The following is a 20,623-nucleotide window of genomic DNA, read 5'->3' as shown; positions in this document are numbered from 1 at the left end:
ATTAGGTAATGGGGCGGCTACTTAAAGACAACCCCAATCTCTTATCTCTGACACTCCTATTTCCCCCTCTCCTGTGTTTGCCACCCACCTATATCCATACCCCCTTCACTCATCTATAACCTGGGGTAATGTAATTTTTCACTCTGGAGATAAATGTTAGTCCAGTAAATATCGGCTGCAGTAAAATCCCACACAAACTGGTTTTCTTGAATATAACAGTAAGGACACTGATAGGGTTACAACGGTGTATTATAGACTAGGCCACAACTCAAATACACCTGAACCAAGATTTATATCACAGAATTCTGTTGCGATGTTGGTGCAGATAGTCTGTTTGCCCCCAACAAAAATTACAGAGAAGATAAATTGGAGCCAAGTCAGGCCAGGATAGAACCTCCTCTTCAATAGGATCCTATAGTCATGGTCTGTCAGAGGATTGTTGCACCTTTGAGCATTGATATGTTGAGTGGGGAAAGGCATAACCCTTTACATGTTGAGCATGAGGCTCCAGGTCAAGTATAGGCTTTAAGTCTCAGAGGATTTGATTGTTTCAAAAAGAGAGTAATTTGTGTATTCCTTCAAAGTATGGTTGTTACAGACACATTTAGGACCATTATGAGGTCACGCAGCATAATATTCTCTACTCCTTCAGCCCAAACATGTAGACTACACTTATCAGCATCTGGAGGCAAGCAAGTATGCAAAGTAAACCCTAATAACATAGTTACGAGTTGACTAAATATTCAAATCGGGTGACCCATAACAGACTGGACGACAGAAGTAGGTTCATTTTGAAGAAAAGATACATATCGATAGATGTGCTGTTTAGCAGCCTCACTGTTGTCAAAGTAGTTGGAAAAGGCTTTGAGCTTTTCCTTAGAGTTCAGTGACAAAAGTCAGTGAGTTTGTGATCAGATCAAATGAATGAATAAAATTTTACTGAAAGGACTATTTCATACCTCATCAGTTGACTAAGAGATATTAGAGAGTGAAGAATAGGAGTGATATGTCACTAAAGCTGTGTCAGTAAAACATTGTTGCTGTTTATGTTAAGATAAATCCAAATTGTCTTTTAGAGTTGGATTTTTCTTCTTTTGTGTAAGAAACTTATGCTCTTTCGTGAAAAGTAAATTGGAAACCTCTTGTGAATATATTCAGTGACTGATCACCAAGATAACTAAATTGCAAAAATAAAACTTAAGTTGTTTCAAGCCAGTTTTCACTCTGGACTAGACTACCATCAATTGGGATTATAACACAATTTGGAATTTTAAATCATCCCTAATTAATATTACCACACCTACTCCTCTTTCCTTTTGTAAGTCTTTTCTGAAAATATTTGACATCCAGGAATATTAAGAACCTATTCTTGGGTCTGTGTGTGCAATGTCTCTGCCAATGCCACCACATAATAGTTTGTGCAGACTGCTTATAAACATTATTACTCGTACAACATCACTAACATACACACAATTTAATAATCTTTCCTTTTCATACTTTCCTCCATTTGGATTCTGAAATTTTCGGGTTATTTCTAATTTTATTGCTGTTTGTATCTCTGTCCTCTAATCATATAGCGATAAGAAGATAATGTATGGAAATTTGTAGCTGTGAAAAGTGGTAAAAATGAAGGGTTTCATATTCTTGGGGTACTGAGATCAATTTACAGGAAAGGATGCCATGTAAAATAGATGAGGATGAAAGTTTTTACTGACAGGTTAACTGGCACTGTTTGAGAGGTTTCGAATTAACATGGAGTACGTTGTTTAAGGAGAATCAGAAAGGAGCTGCATATGAGTTTTCTTTAGCACAAACTATATATATAATATAGATATAAAACCAAACATTCAAACATAATTTTGTCAATAGAAAGACAAGATTTAGTATGCCTTTGATCAGGCATGAAGAATGTCAATATTTTAAAAGGTTATTACCTTATACAATCTGAAATATTCAACACAATGATATGTTTCAATGTTGCCAATGATTTCAGGCTATTATCTGTAATCCTTGGGCAGTCAGACACATAAAGGTGATTCAGGTTTGGGCAATTTCTGCTGATCATTTTTAAAGATGCATCACTAATATGTTGATTACCTGTTGTGGCAGAACAATGGACATAAATTCCAAGGTACCTTTTCACATAGTTAAAGAAATAATTTGTACAAGATTTTAATGCATGTAAGAAATTGTACAATTTCTCAAACCTTCAATTTTAACTTTGGTAATTCTCTTCCCTTGGACAAGAGCTTTAATAGCTGCATCAGATATGTGAGGAGAGGCAAGAAGTGAAATTGTAGTCAGGTTGTAATAGTAACCAACCATGACCTTTAAGAAAACAATAACAATTTGTCAGTACTATCACTGAGTTTCTAAATTAAAGAGAAAAGAAATTGATTTATACAACAGACACAAAGCAATTAGCATTTGGAAAATCTTATTACTAAATTCTTTTTCTAGGTGTAATCCTTTTCTCTGAAAAAAGTTATTTTCTTAATTTGTGCACCTACTGCTTAGAGAATCTTTGATTTTTTTTGAAAAACTAAGCAATCTGGTCCACTTCCATAAAGATGAGCTGTTCTACTTTGAGTTTGCAACACAATGCTCTTTGAATTCCCCTGTGTCTGTGCTCAGTTATTTCCTTTCTGTAGCTCACCTAAGGTTTGAAACATAGGTCCTTGGTGAGCCACAGTGGAAGTTTCAATGCAGCACACGGCTATACATTCTGACAGAGTCGTATTGAGTTGGGCACACCTCTCCAATTTACATCTAAGACAAGAGACAGGAACTCATCTGAGCCTCTACCCTCACAGAATTGCAGACTGTTGGCTCTAATAATAAATCAGAAGAAAACAAATAATACCCGGCGTAATGACTTCCAAACCAATGGAAACTGAGTTGCATTTTGCATCTCTCTGGGCTCTGATAACTCTGTAGTTATTGTTAGACCAACTAGTCAGCAGACAACAGGGGCTCAGGTCTGTGGCACACTTGAATGCAATTGCTATAGTTGCTGTTTGATGTAGCTGATCATACTAGCCCTCCAGTTCCCCCTTAAAATATAGAAGATGATATGCGTGTCCCCAAAACTGCAATAAAAGAAGGTCCAAATTGACCAATACCTTTCTGTACAACCTAACCAAGTAAGCATATGTTATGCTACTGTTCAGGGTGCATTTTGAAATCACAAGACCAGATGAGGGAAAGGCATATTTTACCATGTTGGGGTAATATGGTGATAATGAAGAGTAAGTTAGCTTGTGATCATTTTGGACCTTATTACAACTGGAGTTCTGCAGGGGGATTTAAGATATAATTGACTTATCTGTGACTGACTTAACCAAGTGATGATTATGTGTGAGAGATTACTTGTTTTCCTTTTTGGGACTATGAACTGAAATGGAAGTTGGAACTGAAATATCAAGAAATTTCTTTTGCTAAGCTATACGATACAATGTTGCTTTATGAAGTAGTGAAACGGAAAATTCAGGACTGAAGGATACTGAAAATTTTTTGAGTTAAGGAAATTCTGTATGATAACAGCATGCTGATTGTTTGAGCCACAGAGTGTTAAAAAACTGTAAGAGCAAGTGCCTACAGAGAAAATTCCATAGTCTGCAAGACAGAAAGCATCCATCTCTCTTTCTCGCTCTCTCTCCTTGCAGGAAAATGGCAGAGAATTGAAGAAACCATAAAGGAAAGAATTCTAAAACAAGAAAATGCTTAGGTTCACTTGATGAAGCACTGAACCAAAGAATGATTGTCACAAAATAGAATTCGTTAGAATCAAAAGGACTGCAAGAAAACAACTTCCCATTTTCTTAGAAAGTTTGGTTGCCCATGTCTATCTTGTTTTTCCTACCATAGCACGTTGTTAAACTGTTTGTCTTATCGATCATAGAATATTGGACAGTACAGCACAGGAACCGGCCCATTGGCCCACAGCATTGTGCCGAAGATAACACCAAATTAAACAAATTCCTTCTTTCAGCCATTGGTCTACATCCCTCCATTCCTTGCATATTCATGTGCTTATCTAAAAGTCTCTTAAACGCCTTTATTATATCTGCCTCTACCATTACCCTGCCAGTGTGTTCCAGACTCCTACCACCCTCTATGTAAAAAACTTGCCCCTCACATCTGCTTTGAACTCCCCCCCTTACCTTAAATGCATGACCCCCTAGTATTAGACATTTCAACTCTGGGAAAAAGATTCTGACTGTTAACTCTATATATGCATCTCATAATTTTATAGGCTTCTATCAAGTCTCCCCTCAGCCTCCTCCATTCCAGAAAAAGCAATCTGAGTTTTTCTAGCTTCACCTTATAGATCATACCCTCTAATCCAAGCAGCATTCCAGTAAACCTCTTCTGCACCCTCTCCAAAGTCTCCATATCGTTCCTGTAATGTGGTGACCAGAATTGAATGCAATACTCTAAGTGTGGCCTAACCAAACTCTTATAAAACTGCAACATGCCATCCTGACTGTTGTACTCAATTCCCCAACCAATAAAGGCAAGCATTAATTGTGATTGAGTGTATATTTTTGGAGATTATGAAGGGGTATAGTTTAAATTACATTGTACTAGATTAAAATTTTTATAATCTTTTGTTGCAAATTTAGTATGTTTCAATAAATACAGATATTTTACAACTACTGGCAAAACCTGGTGTGAATTGCTTTTGTGCTGTGGAGCAGACAATCAGGCAAATTGTCATTTTTTCTGGACTCATTTGGGATTTTATACATTTTGTGCTCATTAGTGGAACAGTGGGGCACATTTATTGGTGTACTCTTCCCAATTAAGACTTGACAACTGGTGTCATCAAAATGTAATAACGATTGAAGTGCAGGCTCTTTGCTTGAAGCTGCTGCATGCAAAACAACTCTTGTGAAAACACATGCCGTATTATATCACTTCGCTGCTGCTGTTTGGGAGTTTTTAGTTAAGTCATTGCTCATATATGCAGTGGATGGACCTTCACAATCAAAAGGAGATGTTGACATGTTTTTTTTCTAGTGGGCTCAAATTTCAAAGTGTTTTATTGTTCCACGGTGGTCTGAATTTTACTGGCATGCAGATCAGCATGCCTCTAAATTTTGCTTTTTGTATCCAAGATGGTTGTTTTTCTTTTCAAATTTGTGATTTTATACCTAAGATGGAACTGGAGAATGTATGATGGCACTGGAGAATCAAAGATGAAACAAATAAAGTTGATAATGGGATCCCGTACATATAGGATATCTGGACTTCCAAAGGCATTTGATAATGTGATACACAAGAGGTTAATGTTTAAGGTAAGATCACATCATGTTAGGGGTAATATATTAGTTTGAACAGAAGATTGGCTAACTAACAGGAAATAGAGAGTTGGGGTACATGGATCTTATTCTTGTTGGCAAGCTGCAACTCGTGGGATGCACAAGGTTCAGTCTTTGACCACCAACTATTTACAATCAGTACTTATGCCTTGATTGCTGAAATAGAATGTACAATAGCCAAATTTACAGCTAACGCTAAAATAAATGGGGAAGTAAGCTGCAACGTGAAAGAAGAAATTAGGAAATGGACAAGGATAGTTTAGGTGAATTATGGAATTCGACTTAATAAGTGTGAGGTTATCCATTTTTGAATGAAATGGCAATTTATTATCTAAAGTGAGAGAAATTTTAAAACGCTTAGGTACAGAGAGATCTGGTGTCTTTGTGCATGATTGGCAGAAGGCTAATATGCAGATACAGCAGGTAATAAAAAACTTGAGGAGAGTTGCAATTACATTGGAAACTGTTCAGGGAAGGTTCAATTGATTAATTTTACAGATGAAAGGTTTGTTTTAGGAAGAGGGATTGAGCAGTTTATGCCTAAATGCACTAGAGTTTAGAAGAATGCGAGGAAATTTAATTGAGGTACATAAGATGCTAAAGTGTATTGATGAAGTAAACATAGAGCAGGTGTTTCCCCTTGCAGGGCAATCTAGAATGAAAGGTCAGAGTTTTATGTGAAAGGGCAATATTCTCTCTGAACTATGTATGTGTGCAGCCTCTCCAGTGTTCCACACTCAGTACTCGATGTTGACATGCTAGTTATAGCACTGACCTCTCGTTCCAGAAGTTGCTGATCCACATGGGCTTGGAGACCCATACTGCCAGTAAAAAATCTAGAAGGAACAGTGCTAAGGGGTGGAAGATTTAAAGCAGAGGGAGGAATTACTTCTTTGAAAAGGACATGAATGTGTGCAATTTATTACACCAGAGCGCTGTGGATGCCAGGATACTGAATAAATTTAAGGAGAAGATCAGTCAGATTTTCAATTAGTAATGGGTTAAAGGGTTATGAAGAGCAGCGAAAATTGGGGTTATGGCTGTGATGAGGTAAGCTATTATCATTTTAAAAGGCAAAACAGGGTTGAGGGGTTGAATTGCTTATTCTTGCTCCTAGTTCTTATGTTTTTAGCCACATAATACTTGGTTTCCCTACTGACTTAAAAAAAAATCTCAGCCTTGAATATACTTAATAACCAAACTTCTGCAGTCCTCTGTGCTAAACAAATCCACAGATTCAGCACCCTGAGAGGACAAATTCTTCAACTCCATCTTAAACATACAAACCCTTATTCTGAGATTATGCTCTCTAGTCCTAGACTCTCTGAGAGAAGGAAACAATTTTTCCATATCTACCCTATCAAGTCATCTAAGAGTCTTATATTTTTCAATAAGGTCACCTCTCATTCTTCTTTAGTCAAGTACAAGCCCAACCTACTCAACCTCTCCTCATAAAGAGTCACTCCGCACTGGATTTAGCCAAGGGAAACTTCCTTGGATTGCCTCCAACACCAATATATCTTTCCCTGATAAGAGGCCCAAAAGTGTTCAAGGTATTCCAGCTGTGGTCTCACTAGCACCTTGTATGGTTTTGCCAAGACCTCTCCTCTTTTATATTCCATTCCTTTTAAAATAAAAGCCAACGTTCCATTTGCTTTCCTTATTACCTGTTGAATTTGGATTTTTTTGTGATTTATGCATGAACGTTCCCAAATCCCTTGTTGCCCCAGCACTGATCCATTTGATACTCTGCTAGTCATAGACTGCCATCCTGAAAATGCCCCCCATATTCAGTTAGCATATCATTTATCCATGTTAAAATAATAGGTTCTTATCTTATTAAGTAGTATAATTTGTAGTACCTTTTCAGTCACCTTCTGAAAATCCAAATTTACTACAGTCCATGCTTCCTCTTTGACTATCCTGCAAATTTGTAAATTTGTCAGGCATGTTTCTCCTTCATGAAGACATTGCTGATTCTGCTTGATCATTTAGTATATTTCTAAATTCTCTGCTATTGCATCCTTTGTACTAGACTCTAACATTTTCCCAATAGCAAAATGTTAAGCAGCCACTAGTTACCTGTTTTCACTTTTCTCCTTCCCTTGTTAAGTAAGTGTTTTATTGACAGTTCTCTCTTCTGTAAGGATTCATCAACCATAATCTAAGGAATCTTGTAAAGTAAGTACTGGTGTGTCCCCTATCTCTGTAGCTACTTCTTTTAATATCCTACGATGCATCCCATTAGGTCCAAGAGATATTATCTGTCTTTAGCCCCATTAATTTCCCTAGCACACATTGTATTTATTTCCTCTTTCCCTTTTGCCCCTTTATAACTTAGCAATTTTAGAATACTATTAGTGTCTTCTACTTTGAAGACTGATGGAGAGTATTTATTCAAGCCCTCTGCCATTTCCTGGTTCCCTATTACTATATTCCCAACTTTGTTTCTAAGAAGTCTATGTTAACTTTGGGTTCTCACTTCCTTTTCATAATCTTAAGCGCTTGATATCGATCTTCACATTACTTGTGAGTTTATACTTTCCATTTTGGTTTGGTTTTTAAAACTTACCCAATCCTCTGCTTTACCAATAACCTTTGCTACATTGTATTTTTTCTTTTAATTTGACACTATCCTTCTCTACTTAACCACGGTTGGATTATCACCTTCAAAATCCTTTTTATCTCACCAGGAGAGACATGAACTATTTCAGTGAATGTCTACCATTGTTCCTCAATAGTCTTTTCTATTAAACTCCTTTCCCAATCCATTCCAGCTAGCTCTACAGAATTATTTTATGATTACACTTGTTTAATCTTAACACAGTTGTTTCTGGCCACTGACATGAGAAAAGGAATGTTTTAAAATCAGGATTACTACACTTCTTATGAGGAAATTACCAGAATGTACTGTAAGTAATGTTTACATTACTGCTTTGTTAAAGCAGTGGCAAGGCTGGTTTCATTCAGCCAAGCACCAAGGTAGTGTGGTGGCCAAACAACTTGTGAGTACAAATGACCCTCTGGAAGGGGAAGTGATGTGTCTCTCTTTGCATTAAAAATACCTAAAGCCTGAAGAAATCTGCTTTATTTTCCCTCACTAGTTGCTGTAAGCTGTTGCTTTTAACCACTAACTAAGAGATTTTGCAATATATATACCAGTCAGCTGTGCATCCTGTGAAGAAATGAGAAAGAATCTGGAGGAAAGAGACTGAAGAACAGCAAATTTAGCAATCAAACGGATCATTTCAGTGAACACTACAGTCAGAGGCAATTGAACTGCTTACCCAGTTTTTTTTCCTGCATACATAACACCTATATTTTGTGAGAGATAACACAGAGCAAAGCTAGAGGAACACAGCAGGTCATGCAGCATCAGTGGAGCAGGAAAGCTGACGTTTCGGGTTGGGATCCTTCTTCAGAAATGGGGAAATATTTTGTGCCTGTATTTAAATGTGTGTAAGGTGAGTTTGATAGAGGATATAGAGTTATATGGCAGCAGTTCATAGGTGTTCAGTACAGAAACCTATATTATATTTCCAGTTCACCTGGGTCTATACACACAGGTAAATTGGGGAACTTTTGTGTATTCTAATAACACTTTAACTTCTGTAGCAACTCTGAAAATACCACAGATCAATTTCTAGTGTGTTACCCCAATGAAATGTGTCAGATACTTAATAAAATCTTAGCAGGTCATAAACAAATTATGAACAAATATCTGCCCCTGCATGGGCTGAATATGCACTGCAATGGTTGAGGGCTATAGTCTAGATTAACATTTTTTTGTGTGAAATCCAAAATTCTTTTGGTAATGTGTGATCATCCAGATTTTGGAAGGGACTGCAATTAACTCATCTTTTTTCCGAACACCTGCAAGCTCTGCATGTGGGGAAAACATGTTGAGGTTTCAGAGAAAGTTCATTGAGCTTTACAGCATTGTTGTCCCTATCCCTTTTAGGGTTCCTTATATCCTCTTCACAACTCAGTTTCCTATCTATCTTTGTGTTATAAGTAAATTTAATTACCATACCTTTGGCCCCTTCATCCAAACCGTTTATATAAATTGTAAAAGGCTCAGGCCCCAAAACCAACCCCTGCGGCACAGCATTCATGACATTCTGCCAGCCTGAAAAAGATTTATTTATTCCTATTCTGCTTCCAGTTGGCCAGCCAACCTTCTACCTATGCTAATATCTTACCCCAACACTAGCAGCATTTATTTTCTGCAATAACCTTCGATATGGCACCTTAACAAATGCCTTCTGGAAATTTAGCTATAATACATCCACTGATTAGCCTTTATCCACAGCGTAAGTTATTTCTTCAAAGAATTTTTAAAAATTAGTAAACATGATTTTTCTTTGGCAAAATCATGTTGGCTCTGCCTGATTACCTTGAATGTATCCGAGTGCCTTGTTATAACATCTTTAATGACATTTTCCCTTAAAAAATATATAGGTAACTAACCTGTAGTTTCCTGCTTTCTGCCCCTTTCCCTTAAAGGGAGTTACATTAACTATCTTAAATCTAAAAGAACGTTCCCTGAATCTAATGAGGTTTGCAAAATTAAAACCAACACATCAACTATCTCAGATAACAAAGTGTGAAGCTGGATGAACACAGCAGGCCAAGCAGCATCTCAGAAGCACAAAAGCTGATGTTTCGGGCCTAGACCCTTCATCAGAGAGGGGGATGGGGAGAGGGTTCTGAAATAGATAGGGAGAGAGGAGGAGGAGGACCAAAGATGGATCGAGGAGAAGATAGGTGGAGAGGAGAGTATAGGTGGGGAGGTGGGGATCTCCCCACCTATACTCTCCTCTCCACCTATCTTCTCCTCTATCCATCTTCGGTCCGCCTCCCCCCTCTCCCTATTTATTTCAGAACCCTCTCCCCATCCCCCTCTCTGATGAAGGGTCTAGGCCCAAAACGTCAACTTTTGTGCTCCTGAGGTGCTGGTTGCCCCTGGTGTTCATCTAACTTCACACTTTGTTATCTTGGATTCTCCAGCATCTGCAGTTCCCATTATCTGTGACATCAACTATCTCATTAGCTGCTATGTTTAAGACTCTAGAGTGAAATGTATCAGATCCCAGGGACTTGTCAACCCACAATTCCAACAAATTATTCCATACTATTTCCCTGGTAATTATATTCTTCAGTTTCTCCCTTCCTTTCAATTCCTGACTTACAGATATTTCTGGGATGTTACTTACATCACCTCTAATGAAGACCAAAGCAAACTATCTGTTCAGTTCATCTGCCATACTAATTCCCAGACTTATTTTCTACAGGACCAATACATACCTTGTGCATTCTTTTCTTTTTAATATCTTGAGGAACTTTTCCTATCCGTTTTTATATTTTTAGCTAACTTTCTACTACACTCCTATCATTTTTTTATTGTTCTGTCCAATCATAATGTTAGATTCTTTGACTTTATTAGTTAATTACAGATGGTGGGTCCATCTCTTAGAATTTTTTTTATTTGGTAAAATGTATTCATCCTGTGCTTTCTAGAATATCCCATAAATGTTTGCATTGTGTTTCTATTGGCCTATCCCTTAACCTAAAGTGCCAGCTCACTTTATTTAGCTCTGATTTCATGCCCTCATAACTTCCCTTGTTTAAAATCAAAATAGTCATCAAGGGCCCACACTTTTTTCCCTTAAACTCCATGCAAAATTCAATCATACTATTATTGCTGCTACACAGGGGTGTTTTCGCTCTGAAGTCAGTAATTATTCTTATTTCATGGGTCAAAACCAGGTCTTGTATAGCCTAATCTCTGGTTGGTGCCCTAACATGCTGTTCTAACAAATTGCCCCAAAAACGCTCAATCAATTCCTCATCTAGATTACTTTTTCCCATCTGATTTTTCCAGTCTATATGTAGGTTAATGTCTCCCATGATATTTACTATGTGCTTTTGACAAGCGCATATTATTTCTTTCTTGATATCCTGTTCTACCACCTGGTTCCTGTTAAGAGCCTTGCACACAAATGATCTGTTGCTTTTATCATTCTTATCTCTAATGAGACTGTTCTTGTATCCTAACCCTAACCCAAACATCATCTTTAATTAGCACAGCCACTCCACCATTATCTCCTACCTTCCTGTCCTTCCTAAATGTGCCATTCCCTTCAATATTCAGATCCCAATCTAGGTCATTCTGCAGGTATGTCTTAGTAATGGCCATTAGATCATTCCTATTTTTCTCAATTTGTACTCTAAGTTCATCTGCAACATGCATTCAAATACAGTTCTTTTATTATTTTATAAACGTCTAGTTTTGTCTGATTTGCTCTTAAATTTGTATTTTCTATCCCTTCCTGTCACTATCTATTTATAATTAGTACATTAATTCCTTACCCTGTTGTATTTTCTCCACACTTTGATTTATTGAGTCATAGAAATATATAGCATACAGATACACCCTTCGGTCCAATTCGTCCATGCCAACCAGATATCCTAAATAAATCTAGTCCCATTTGCCAGCATTTGGTCTATATCACTCTAAACCCTTCCAATTCATACGCCCATCCTGATGCCTTTTAAATGTTGTAATTGTATAACCTTCACCACTTCATCTCGCAGCTCATTCCATACACACATCACCCTCTGCATGAAAAAGTTGCCCCTTAGGTCCCTTTTAAATCTTTCCCCTCTTGCCTTAAACCTATGGCCTCCAGTTTTGGATTCCCCCATCCCAGGAAAAAGATCTTGTCTATTTACCCAACCCATGCCCCTCATGATTGTATAAATCTATATAACGTCAGCCCTCAGCCCCTAACACTCCAGGGTCCCTATAGCTCTCTACAGCTCAAACACCCCAACCCCGGCAACATCAGTGTCTTTTCTGAGCCCTTTCAGTTTTACAACATCCTCCCTATAGCAGGGAGACCAAAATTGCAAGCAGTATTCCAACAGTGGCCTAGCCAATGCCCTGTACAGCCACAGCATGACCTCCCAACTCCTATACTCAATGCACTGACTAGTAAAGGCCTTCTTCACTATCCTATCTACTTGTGACTCTACTTACAAGGAACTATGAACTTGCACTCCAAGGTCTCTTTGCTCATCAACATTCCCCAGAACCTTACCATTAAGTGTACAAGTCCTGCCCTGATTTGCCTTTCCAAAACGCAGCACTTCACATTTATCAAAATCCAACTCCATCTGCTACTCCTGAGCCCATTGGCCCATTTGATTAACGGCCCATTGTACTCTGAAGTAATCTTCTTCGCTGTCCACTATACCTTCAAATTTGGTGCCAGCTACAAACTTACTAACTATACCTCCTATGTTCACTTCCAAATCATTTATATAAATGACAAAAAGCAATGGACTCAGCACCGAACCTTGTGACACCCTGCCGGTTACAGGCTTCCAGTCTGAAAAACAACCCTCCCCAACACCCTCTGTCTTCTACCTTCAAGCTAGTTCCACATCCAAATAACTAGTTCTCGCTCTATGTAATCTAACCTTGCTAACCAGCCTACCATGAGGAACCTTTTCAAACGCCTTACTGAAGTCCATATAGATCACATCCACCACACTGTCTTCATCAATCCTCTTTGTTATTTATTCAAAAATATTAATCAAGTTTGTGAGACACAATTTCCCACACACAAAGACATGTTGACTATCCCTAATCAGTCCTTGTCTTTCCAAATACATGTAAATCTTGTCCCCCAGAATTCCCTCCAACAACCTGCCCAACAACCTGTCAGGATCACCAGTCTGATCCTTGGCTTTTCCTTCCCACTTTTCTTAAATAATGGTACCACTTTAGTCAACATCTAGTTATCTGGCACCTCACCTGTGGTTACTGATGATACAAATATCTCAGCAAGGGACCAGGAATCTCTTTCCTCACTTCCCACAGAGTTCTATGGTAGACCTGATTAGGTCCTGGGGATATATGCACTTTCATGTGTTTTAAGACATCCAGCATCTTCTCCTCTGTAATATGGACATTTTTCAAGATGTTGCTATTTATTTCTCCACATTCTCTATCTTCTATATCCTTCTCCACAGTAAACTCTGATACAAAATACTTGTTTAATATCTCCCCCATCTCCTACAATTCCACACATACGCGGTCTTGCTGATCTTTAAGAGGCCCTATTCTCTCCATAGTTACTCTTTTGACCTTACCGTATTTCTACAATCCCTTTGGATTCTCCTTAACATTCTTTGCAAAAGCTATTTCATTTCCCCTTTTATGCTCTCCTGATTTCCCTCTTCAGTGCACTCCTACTGCTTCTATACTTTTCTTGGGAAACACTCGATTTCTGCTGTCTATACTTGACAAATGCTTCCTTCTTAGTCTTGACCAAAACTTCAATTTCTAAATCATCTAGCATTTCCTACACCTGCTAGCCTTAATCTTCATCCAAAGAGGAACACACTGTCCTTGGGCTCTCATTATCTCATTTTTGAAGGATTCCCATTTTTCAGCCATCCCTTTAATTCAAACATCACTTACCCCACAGTTCAATTTTTGAAAGTTCTTGCCTAATCCTGTCAAAATTGCACTGAAACTTACCAAATTTGGCTTTTTACCCCAATATTTAATTTTCAACCTTTTAGTTTAAAATACTTCCTCGTTATGTCATTTACAAGAACACCAGTTCCAATATGGTTCAAGTGTAGGCGATCCCAAAAGTACAGATCCCACTTTGCCCAGTATTCGTGCCAATGCCTCACTAACTGGAACCCACTCCTCCCATAACAGTCTTTCAGCCACACATTCATTTGTTTACCCTAAGAGTGTGGCTCAGATTCTGCTTCTTAACTTGATGCCTCATTCATTGTGCAGTCATAATTCTACCTATTTCATTGGTGCTTACATAGATCATGACAACTGGATGATCCCCCTCCCACTGCAAGTTCTTTGCCAGTTGAAAGCACATACACTGAGAAGTAAACGACACAGACATCTGGACTTGCAAAGAACGGTGTCTATACCTTGTCTATGCTGTCCCCTACTACCACTACATTTCTTTTGGCTCCCCCACTTGAATGGCTTTCTTTACTATGCTACCATGGTCATTTAGTTCGTCCATTTCATAGAATTTTGACAACTTACCACAGTTAATGTTTGCACTAGACTACAATGATAGTCTTGAGCTCCCACATACTGCAGCTTTGACACACCATCTGCACAGCCACTCTTAATGAGTTATAATTAATTATTTTTCACTTATTTATGTTGCTTTTTATGTATTATATTAACTTTACCACCAATGTGTACGCCATGTTAATGCCTCAGAATAGCATTAACCAACATAGCAGATATTTACTATGTAGCTGGCTCCTTTTCTCTGTAAGGGAGTAAGAACCAATTCGTACCAATCAGATCTTTGACTTGTGCTGATGTAAATTTCATTAGATTTTTCAAAGATTGTGGGGCTAGGTGCTTCCTGCAGGTCTAGCTATCGCCACTCCTGGAAGCTGAGGCTGCACAGACAATGAACTTACAGACTTTTTGTGATGTCACTTCTGATTTTTTTTCAACAAGAACTAACTACAGGACACACTTCTCAAAATGCTTCACTGTAGGGCACTCTTCCCAAACTACTGCACTGTAATGCTGCTGGCAAGACACTCTTCCCATAGGCACTGGTGAAAGGAATTTGTAACACAGGAAGTGTGTGTGTGTTGGTGGGGGTGGGGGTTGACAGCAGATGATGTCGCTGTAGTAGCGGTGGAAATGAGATGGGAGAGTGGAAAAGTAAGCCTGAAGATTTGTTCAGTTTTATTAGATTGCATTCCTGGAAAAAGAAATTGATATAAAAGATACATTTTTCCAAGGGTAAAAATTTCAAAGGGAAGTCTTTTTTGAAAGACCTAAGGAAGATGGCAGTATTTACAGAAAATTGTAGAAATGAAATTAATGTGGTAATGGGTTGAAAGATGCATCAAGAATATGGTACTTCTCAGTCAGGTCTGTCCTGTTAAGGAAGGGCATTGTGTTCAATTAAAAGTAGATCCATTAATCTTTCATTCTGAATTTGCAGCATTTGAGCAAATGTGACAGATAAATCTTTAAAAAATGATTTAAAGATTGGCGACCAAGCTTCAAGGTCGTCGAATATATAGGACTATATACCAAGCAGAACAAGATGGAAGTAACTTTGGATCAACAATCTTAGAACATGTCAATTAGTTTCCATCCAAATAGCACCGTGAAGAAGATCCTATCATCCAAGGTAGAATCAGATTGGTTAATAACTTTGATAGGTCAGTTGAACTTGATTTGCAATTAGACTAGACTAATTGGAACTGAGTACTATGTTAAAATATGCTACAGTTGATGAAGTATTAAATCTAAATTCAGAGAACTGTGCATTCAAATTTCTAGGCTTGGGTGATCCAAAGCTATGAATTTAGTCATTTTTAGTAATACTTTACAAGGCAATATTCCAACCAAATATTCTATTACAGCAGAGTTTGTCATATTTACATAGTTATTGTGCTCAGTGGAAAAGAAGGCCATTCAGCCATTGTATTTACACAAGCTATCCAATATGCATTACAAATTAGTTCCATTCTCCCAACTTTCTCTTGTAGCTTTGCACATGGCTTCTATTCAAATAATTATGTAATGTCCGCTTGAGTACCTCAATTAAACTAACTTCCGATACTTCAGGTAGTGAAGTCCACACCCAAAACACTCGTGAGGGAAGATTTATTTTCTCATATCACATTTGCTATATTTACAAATCCTTTTAAATCTATATGCTCTCGTTCTCAGAGATAATGGGAACTGCAGATGCTGGAGAATGCAAGATAATAAAGGGTGAAGTTGGATGAACACAGCAGGCCATGCAGCATCTCAGGAGCACAAAAGCTGACGTTTCGGGCCTAGACCCTTCATCACCCTCTCTGATGAAGGGTCTAGGCCCGAAATGTCAGCTTTTGTGCTCCTGAGATGATGCTTGGCCTGCTGTGTTCATCCAGCTTCACACTTTATTATCTTGGATGCTCTTGTTCTCAATTCTTTTATGATTGGGAAGAGTTTCTCCCCACTTACTCTAACTTGACTTCTCATAATTATAAATTTCAATCAAATCTCTTCTTTGCCTTATTCCATCCACTCAGTAGTGTCCCAACCTCTCCAATCTATCCTCATAACTGAAATCTCTCATCACTGAAACCATTCTCATAAACTTTGACTGCAATGTCGCCAGTGCATTCACTTCCTTCATATATATGTGGCACACAAAACAGTAAACGATACTGCAGCTGAAGGCTAACAAGTGTCAAGTATAAATTCAGTAACCTCCTTGCTGTTATATTCTATGTCCCTATTAATAATGCCCAGAATACTCTATGCTTTACTAACTTCTTTCCACCTGCCCTGTCACTTTCAATGATCTATGTATATGTACACCCAGGTTCCACTACCTTGCACACTCTTACGTATTGTACCCACTATTTTTTATTGTTTGTCCATGTTCCTCCTATCAATATACATCACTTCATACTTCTCTGCAATGAACTTGTTCAGAAAGAATAACAAATATTGTCCATTGGGCTAGGAAGACAAGAACATAAAAAGAATATAAGCAGGTCAGCTAGGTGGATCTTTTACAATAGGACTTTCCTGACTGGGACTGTTAATCTGGCCCAATCAGGGAACCTTGGCTGACAGGTAAGAACAGGAGAGTAAGAGAATGTCCTTTTACTCTACAAGCTGGCTCTCAGGGAGCTGGATCAGTGTAAAAGACTCTCCATGCATAAACAAAGGGTGACTTGGTAACATATCAGCCTCATTGGAGTTATTTCAGTGGCAATGAGAAAAAAAACACAGCCCTGAAAAACAACAATCATCTTTGAGTCGGGGTTTGCATTTCTGGCATCATGTCATAATTTGGGAAGCCTGACCTATTCACTCCTGCCGAAGACTGGGCTCAGTATGTGGAAAAATGTGTTATTTTTTCTGGACAAATGACATGGGGCATGAAAAGCAATGAGTAATTCTCCTGACAGTTTGTGGACTTGCAGTTTTTCTGGTTATGAGGAGCCTAACTTTTCCTAAGGCACCAGATACTAAAAACTTTCAAGAGTTGACGGATTTAAGTAACAAATATTATGACTCCAAGACGCCTGTAGTTCTGAGAGGATATTGGTTTTACTCAACAATTCGAAAACCAGGGAATCTGTATCAGGACTTTTCACTAGGTTAAGATAACTGGCAGTGCCATGTGATGCTAAGACACCATTTAGTATGTGGGATTGATGATGTGATTATGCAAAAGCGCATACTCGCTGAAGCCCAACTGGATTTTAAACAGGCACAGCAACTGACTTTACCATTGGAAAATGTGGCAAGTGGAGCATATGAGTTACAGGGTATTTGGATGGAAGTGGACACCCTCACCAGTTCAACTGAGTTTGGAGAACACCACTTGAGTGAAGACAATTGCATAACCTCACACAGGATATATCCTGAACAGAGGGACTCTAGGTTAGCTCACAGCAAAACCCCACAACAAAGTCAAGCCCTTAGCTAAATGGTTAAGATTTTCAGCAAGCCATTGTAGTTGCTACCAATATGCAGACTTGAGACAGCAAAAGAGTCCCACCAGACCTAAATTTGAGTAAAAGCACTCATAAAACCATTATCCAGTAGAGTGCACACTTGGGAAAATCCACCTACATGTGACTTGGAACAGTTAAATTGGTTAGCAACATCCAAATCAGAACGAATCAAAATAAATGTCTGGTTAAATGGCTATCCAGTTCTAACAGAGGTCAGTTCTGGTATGGCTGTTTCAGTGATTGCAGAACCAGTCTTTAATGAAATTTGCTCTGGATTTCAACGCTTAAGTTTGCTCAAGACCTCAGCTAGACTGAGAACGTATACCAGGGAACCTTTATAAAATAAGGTGACAATTTCAGCTCTAGTGTCTTACTAGAAGCAACTGGTTCAGTTTTCACTGATTGTGATAAAAGACATGGGCCCAAGCTTGATTGGGTGAGGTTGATTGAGAAAAATTCACCTAGATTGGCCCGACATTTTTCAATTAGAAAATGGATACCCGAGCAAAGTCCTAATTAAATGCCTGGAAGATTTTCAGGAAGATCTAGGGGCTATCAAAGGAGCCAAGGTTAACTTGCATGTTGACCAGGAAGTGATTCCACAATTCTGCAAGTCCTAGTGCCATTTGCCGTACAGGCAAAAGTAGAGGTAGAAATCAGAAGGCTGGAAAGTGAAGGAATCATCAAACCGGTTCGATTTATGGAATAGTCAGCACCAATCATACTGATTGTGTGACCTGACAGGTTAGTTTGCCTTTGTGGGGATTTTAAACAAATGGTAAACTGCTTTTTACAGCTGGATAAATACCCAATCCCTCACAAAAAGAGTATTTATATGCAAAGCTGGCAGGGGGGCTGTCCTTCATGGAGCTGGATATGAGCCATGCATTCTTGCAACTGTGGTTAGGTGAGTATTCCCAGAATTATGGTATGATTAATACCTATAAGGATTTGTAACTATATACAAGACTGCCAACTGAGATATACTCAGCCTGTGCAATTTTTCAGCAGATGATGCAGAACATGTTACAAGTTCTACCTCAGACTGCCATTTATCTAGATGATGTGCTAATAACAAGGGAGACTAGTAAGGAGTACTTACAGAAATTGGTGGGCGTATGCCTTAGAAGGAAAAAATATGATGCAAGCATTCCAAGTGACCTACTTGAGCCTCAGAGTTGACAATACCTATTGGAAGATAAAGTGAGGACAATCAAAGGGCCCCTGGTTCCAGACACAGTACTGCAGGTTAGGTCTTTCCTTGAGCTGGTGAATTATTATGGAAAGTTCATACATAATCTGGCATCCATCTTGGCACCTTTGCATCATCTCTTAAGAAAAGGTCAGCCTTGTAAATGGTCGCATAGCCAAGCCGTAGCTTTCAGGGAAGTGAAGAAACAGGTATCATCTCCTAACTTGTTGGCACACTATGATCCCAAGTCAGATCTGGTAGTGACATGCGATGCCTCCCGTATGGCATTGGGATAGTATTAACTAAAACATGGCCAATTATCTATACATCCAGGACTTTGGCTAATGTGGAACATAAATACGCCAGATAGAGCAGGAAGGCTTGTCATTCATATTTGGAATTAGGAAGTTCCATCAACACCTTTACATTTGTAACAATAAGCACCACTAACCCCTGCTTGGTCAACTGAAAGAGAAGAAGGCAGTGCCACTGTTTAAAATTCAGTTGGGCTTCAGGCCGAATTCAGCATCTGGCTCTAATAGTAAGTGCATATAATTACGTGTTGAAACCAAGAGCAAATGCAGAAGCATTGAGCTGCCTCCCACTGACAGATACATCACCAGTAATACCATCACTGGAAGAGTCCGTAATGGTTTCAAATTTTCTGGTCACATTTCCACTCACAGCTGACAATATCAGGCTTTGCTTACAGAAATATCTAGTACTGGTAAAACTGAAACAGCTAGTGGTGATGGGGGAAACCAAAGGGCCATCGAACTATAATTAAAACCTTTTTGGACCTGGAGAGACTAGATCGCAATAGAGGATGGCATATTATTATGCAGAGCAGGAGGGATTGTCCCAAGCAAAGGCCCCCAGCAGATACTGGCTGAACTCCACCAGGGTAATCCAGGGGTTTCCAAAATGAATATGTAGGCAAGTGGTGACTAGTATTGCAAGCAGACATAGCTGTGTTGGTGGGGCAGTGCCCAGTAAGCCAACAGAACAAAAATGACCATCAGCAGCTCTATATTCATGGGAACGGCAGGTAAACCCTGGACTCTGTTACACATCGACTGTGCAGGTCCTTTAATGGGCTCAATGTTCTTTGTCATTGTGGATGTCCAGTCAAATTGGCTGGACTTGCATGTGTGTTTGTGTGTGTTTAAATGGCATCAAGAACACAAGACTCCGCTAAGCAAGAGAGGCAGTTGATTTCATTTGGTCCATGAACTATGGAAATGGCCCTGCATGGGTAAGAGGCATGGTCCAGTGACATATAATGTTTGGGTAGGTGCAACGGTCCTGAACAAGTGCATAGGCCATACGACAACAGCCTTTCTGACCGTTCTAGATCCCATGTGTTCTCCCTCTCCAACAAGCATTGAAGATCCTTTGGAATCTGAGATGGACACAGCAGATGTCACCACATTAATGCCTTTGCCATCTTAAGAAGGAATGAATTTCTTTCGAGATGCTCCAGGCCCGACAGGCCATGTGTGTTACATGCCGCCCGTATCAGCTGCACTGTTGGAAGAACCTGATTCAGTGCTAA

At 38.9% G+C, this 20,623-nt stretch overlaps 1 protein-coding gene across 1 annotated transcript in view; it reads right to left on the bottom strand.

Annotated features, from left to right (window-relative positions):
• Positions 1 to 20,623, bottom strand: part of fbxl13 (F-box and leucine-rich repeat protein 13) — a 258,479-nt gene that overhangs the window by 53,703 nt on the left and 184,153 nt on the right. The window contains exons 15-16 of the mRNA XM_048553829.2: positions 2,208 to 2,328; positions 1,935 to 2,097 (exon numbers count right to left, since the gene is read on the bottom strand). Of these exons, the coding sequence (XP_048409786.1) occupies positions 1,935 to 2,097; positions 2,208 to 2,328 (284 nt within the window). The remainder of the gene's footprint in view (positions 1 to 1,934; positions 2,098 to 2,207; positions 2,329 to 20,623) is intronic.

This window comes from Stegostoma tigrinum, chromosome 25, assembly GCF_030684315.1.
Source record: "Stegostoma tigrinum isolate sSteTig4 chromosome 25, sSteTig4.hap1, whole genome shotgun sequence".
Taxonomy (NCBI): Eukaryota; Metazoa; Chordata; class Chondrichthyes; order Orectolobiformes; family Stegostomatidae; genus Stegostoma; species Stegostoma tigrinum.
The sequence above is the reverse complement of the archived record's forward strand: the minus strand, read 5'-3'. Positions and strand labels throughout refer to the sequence as shown.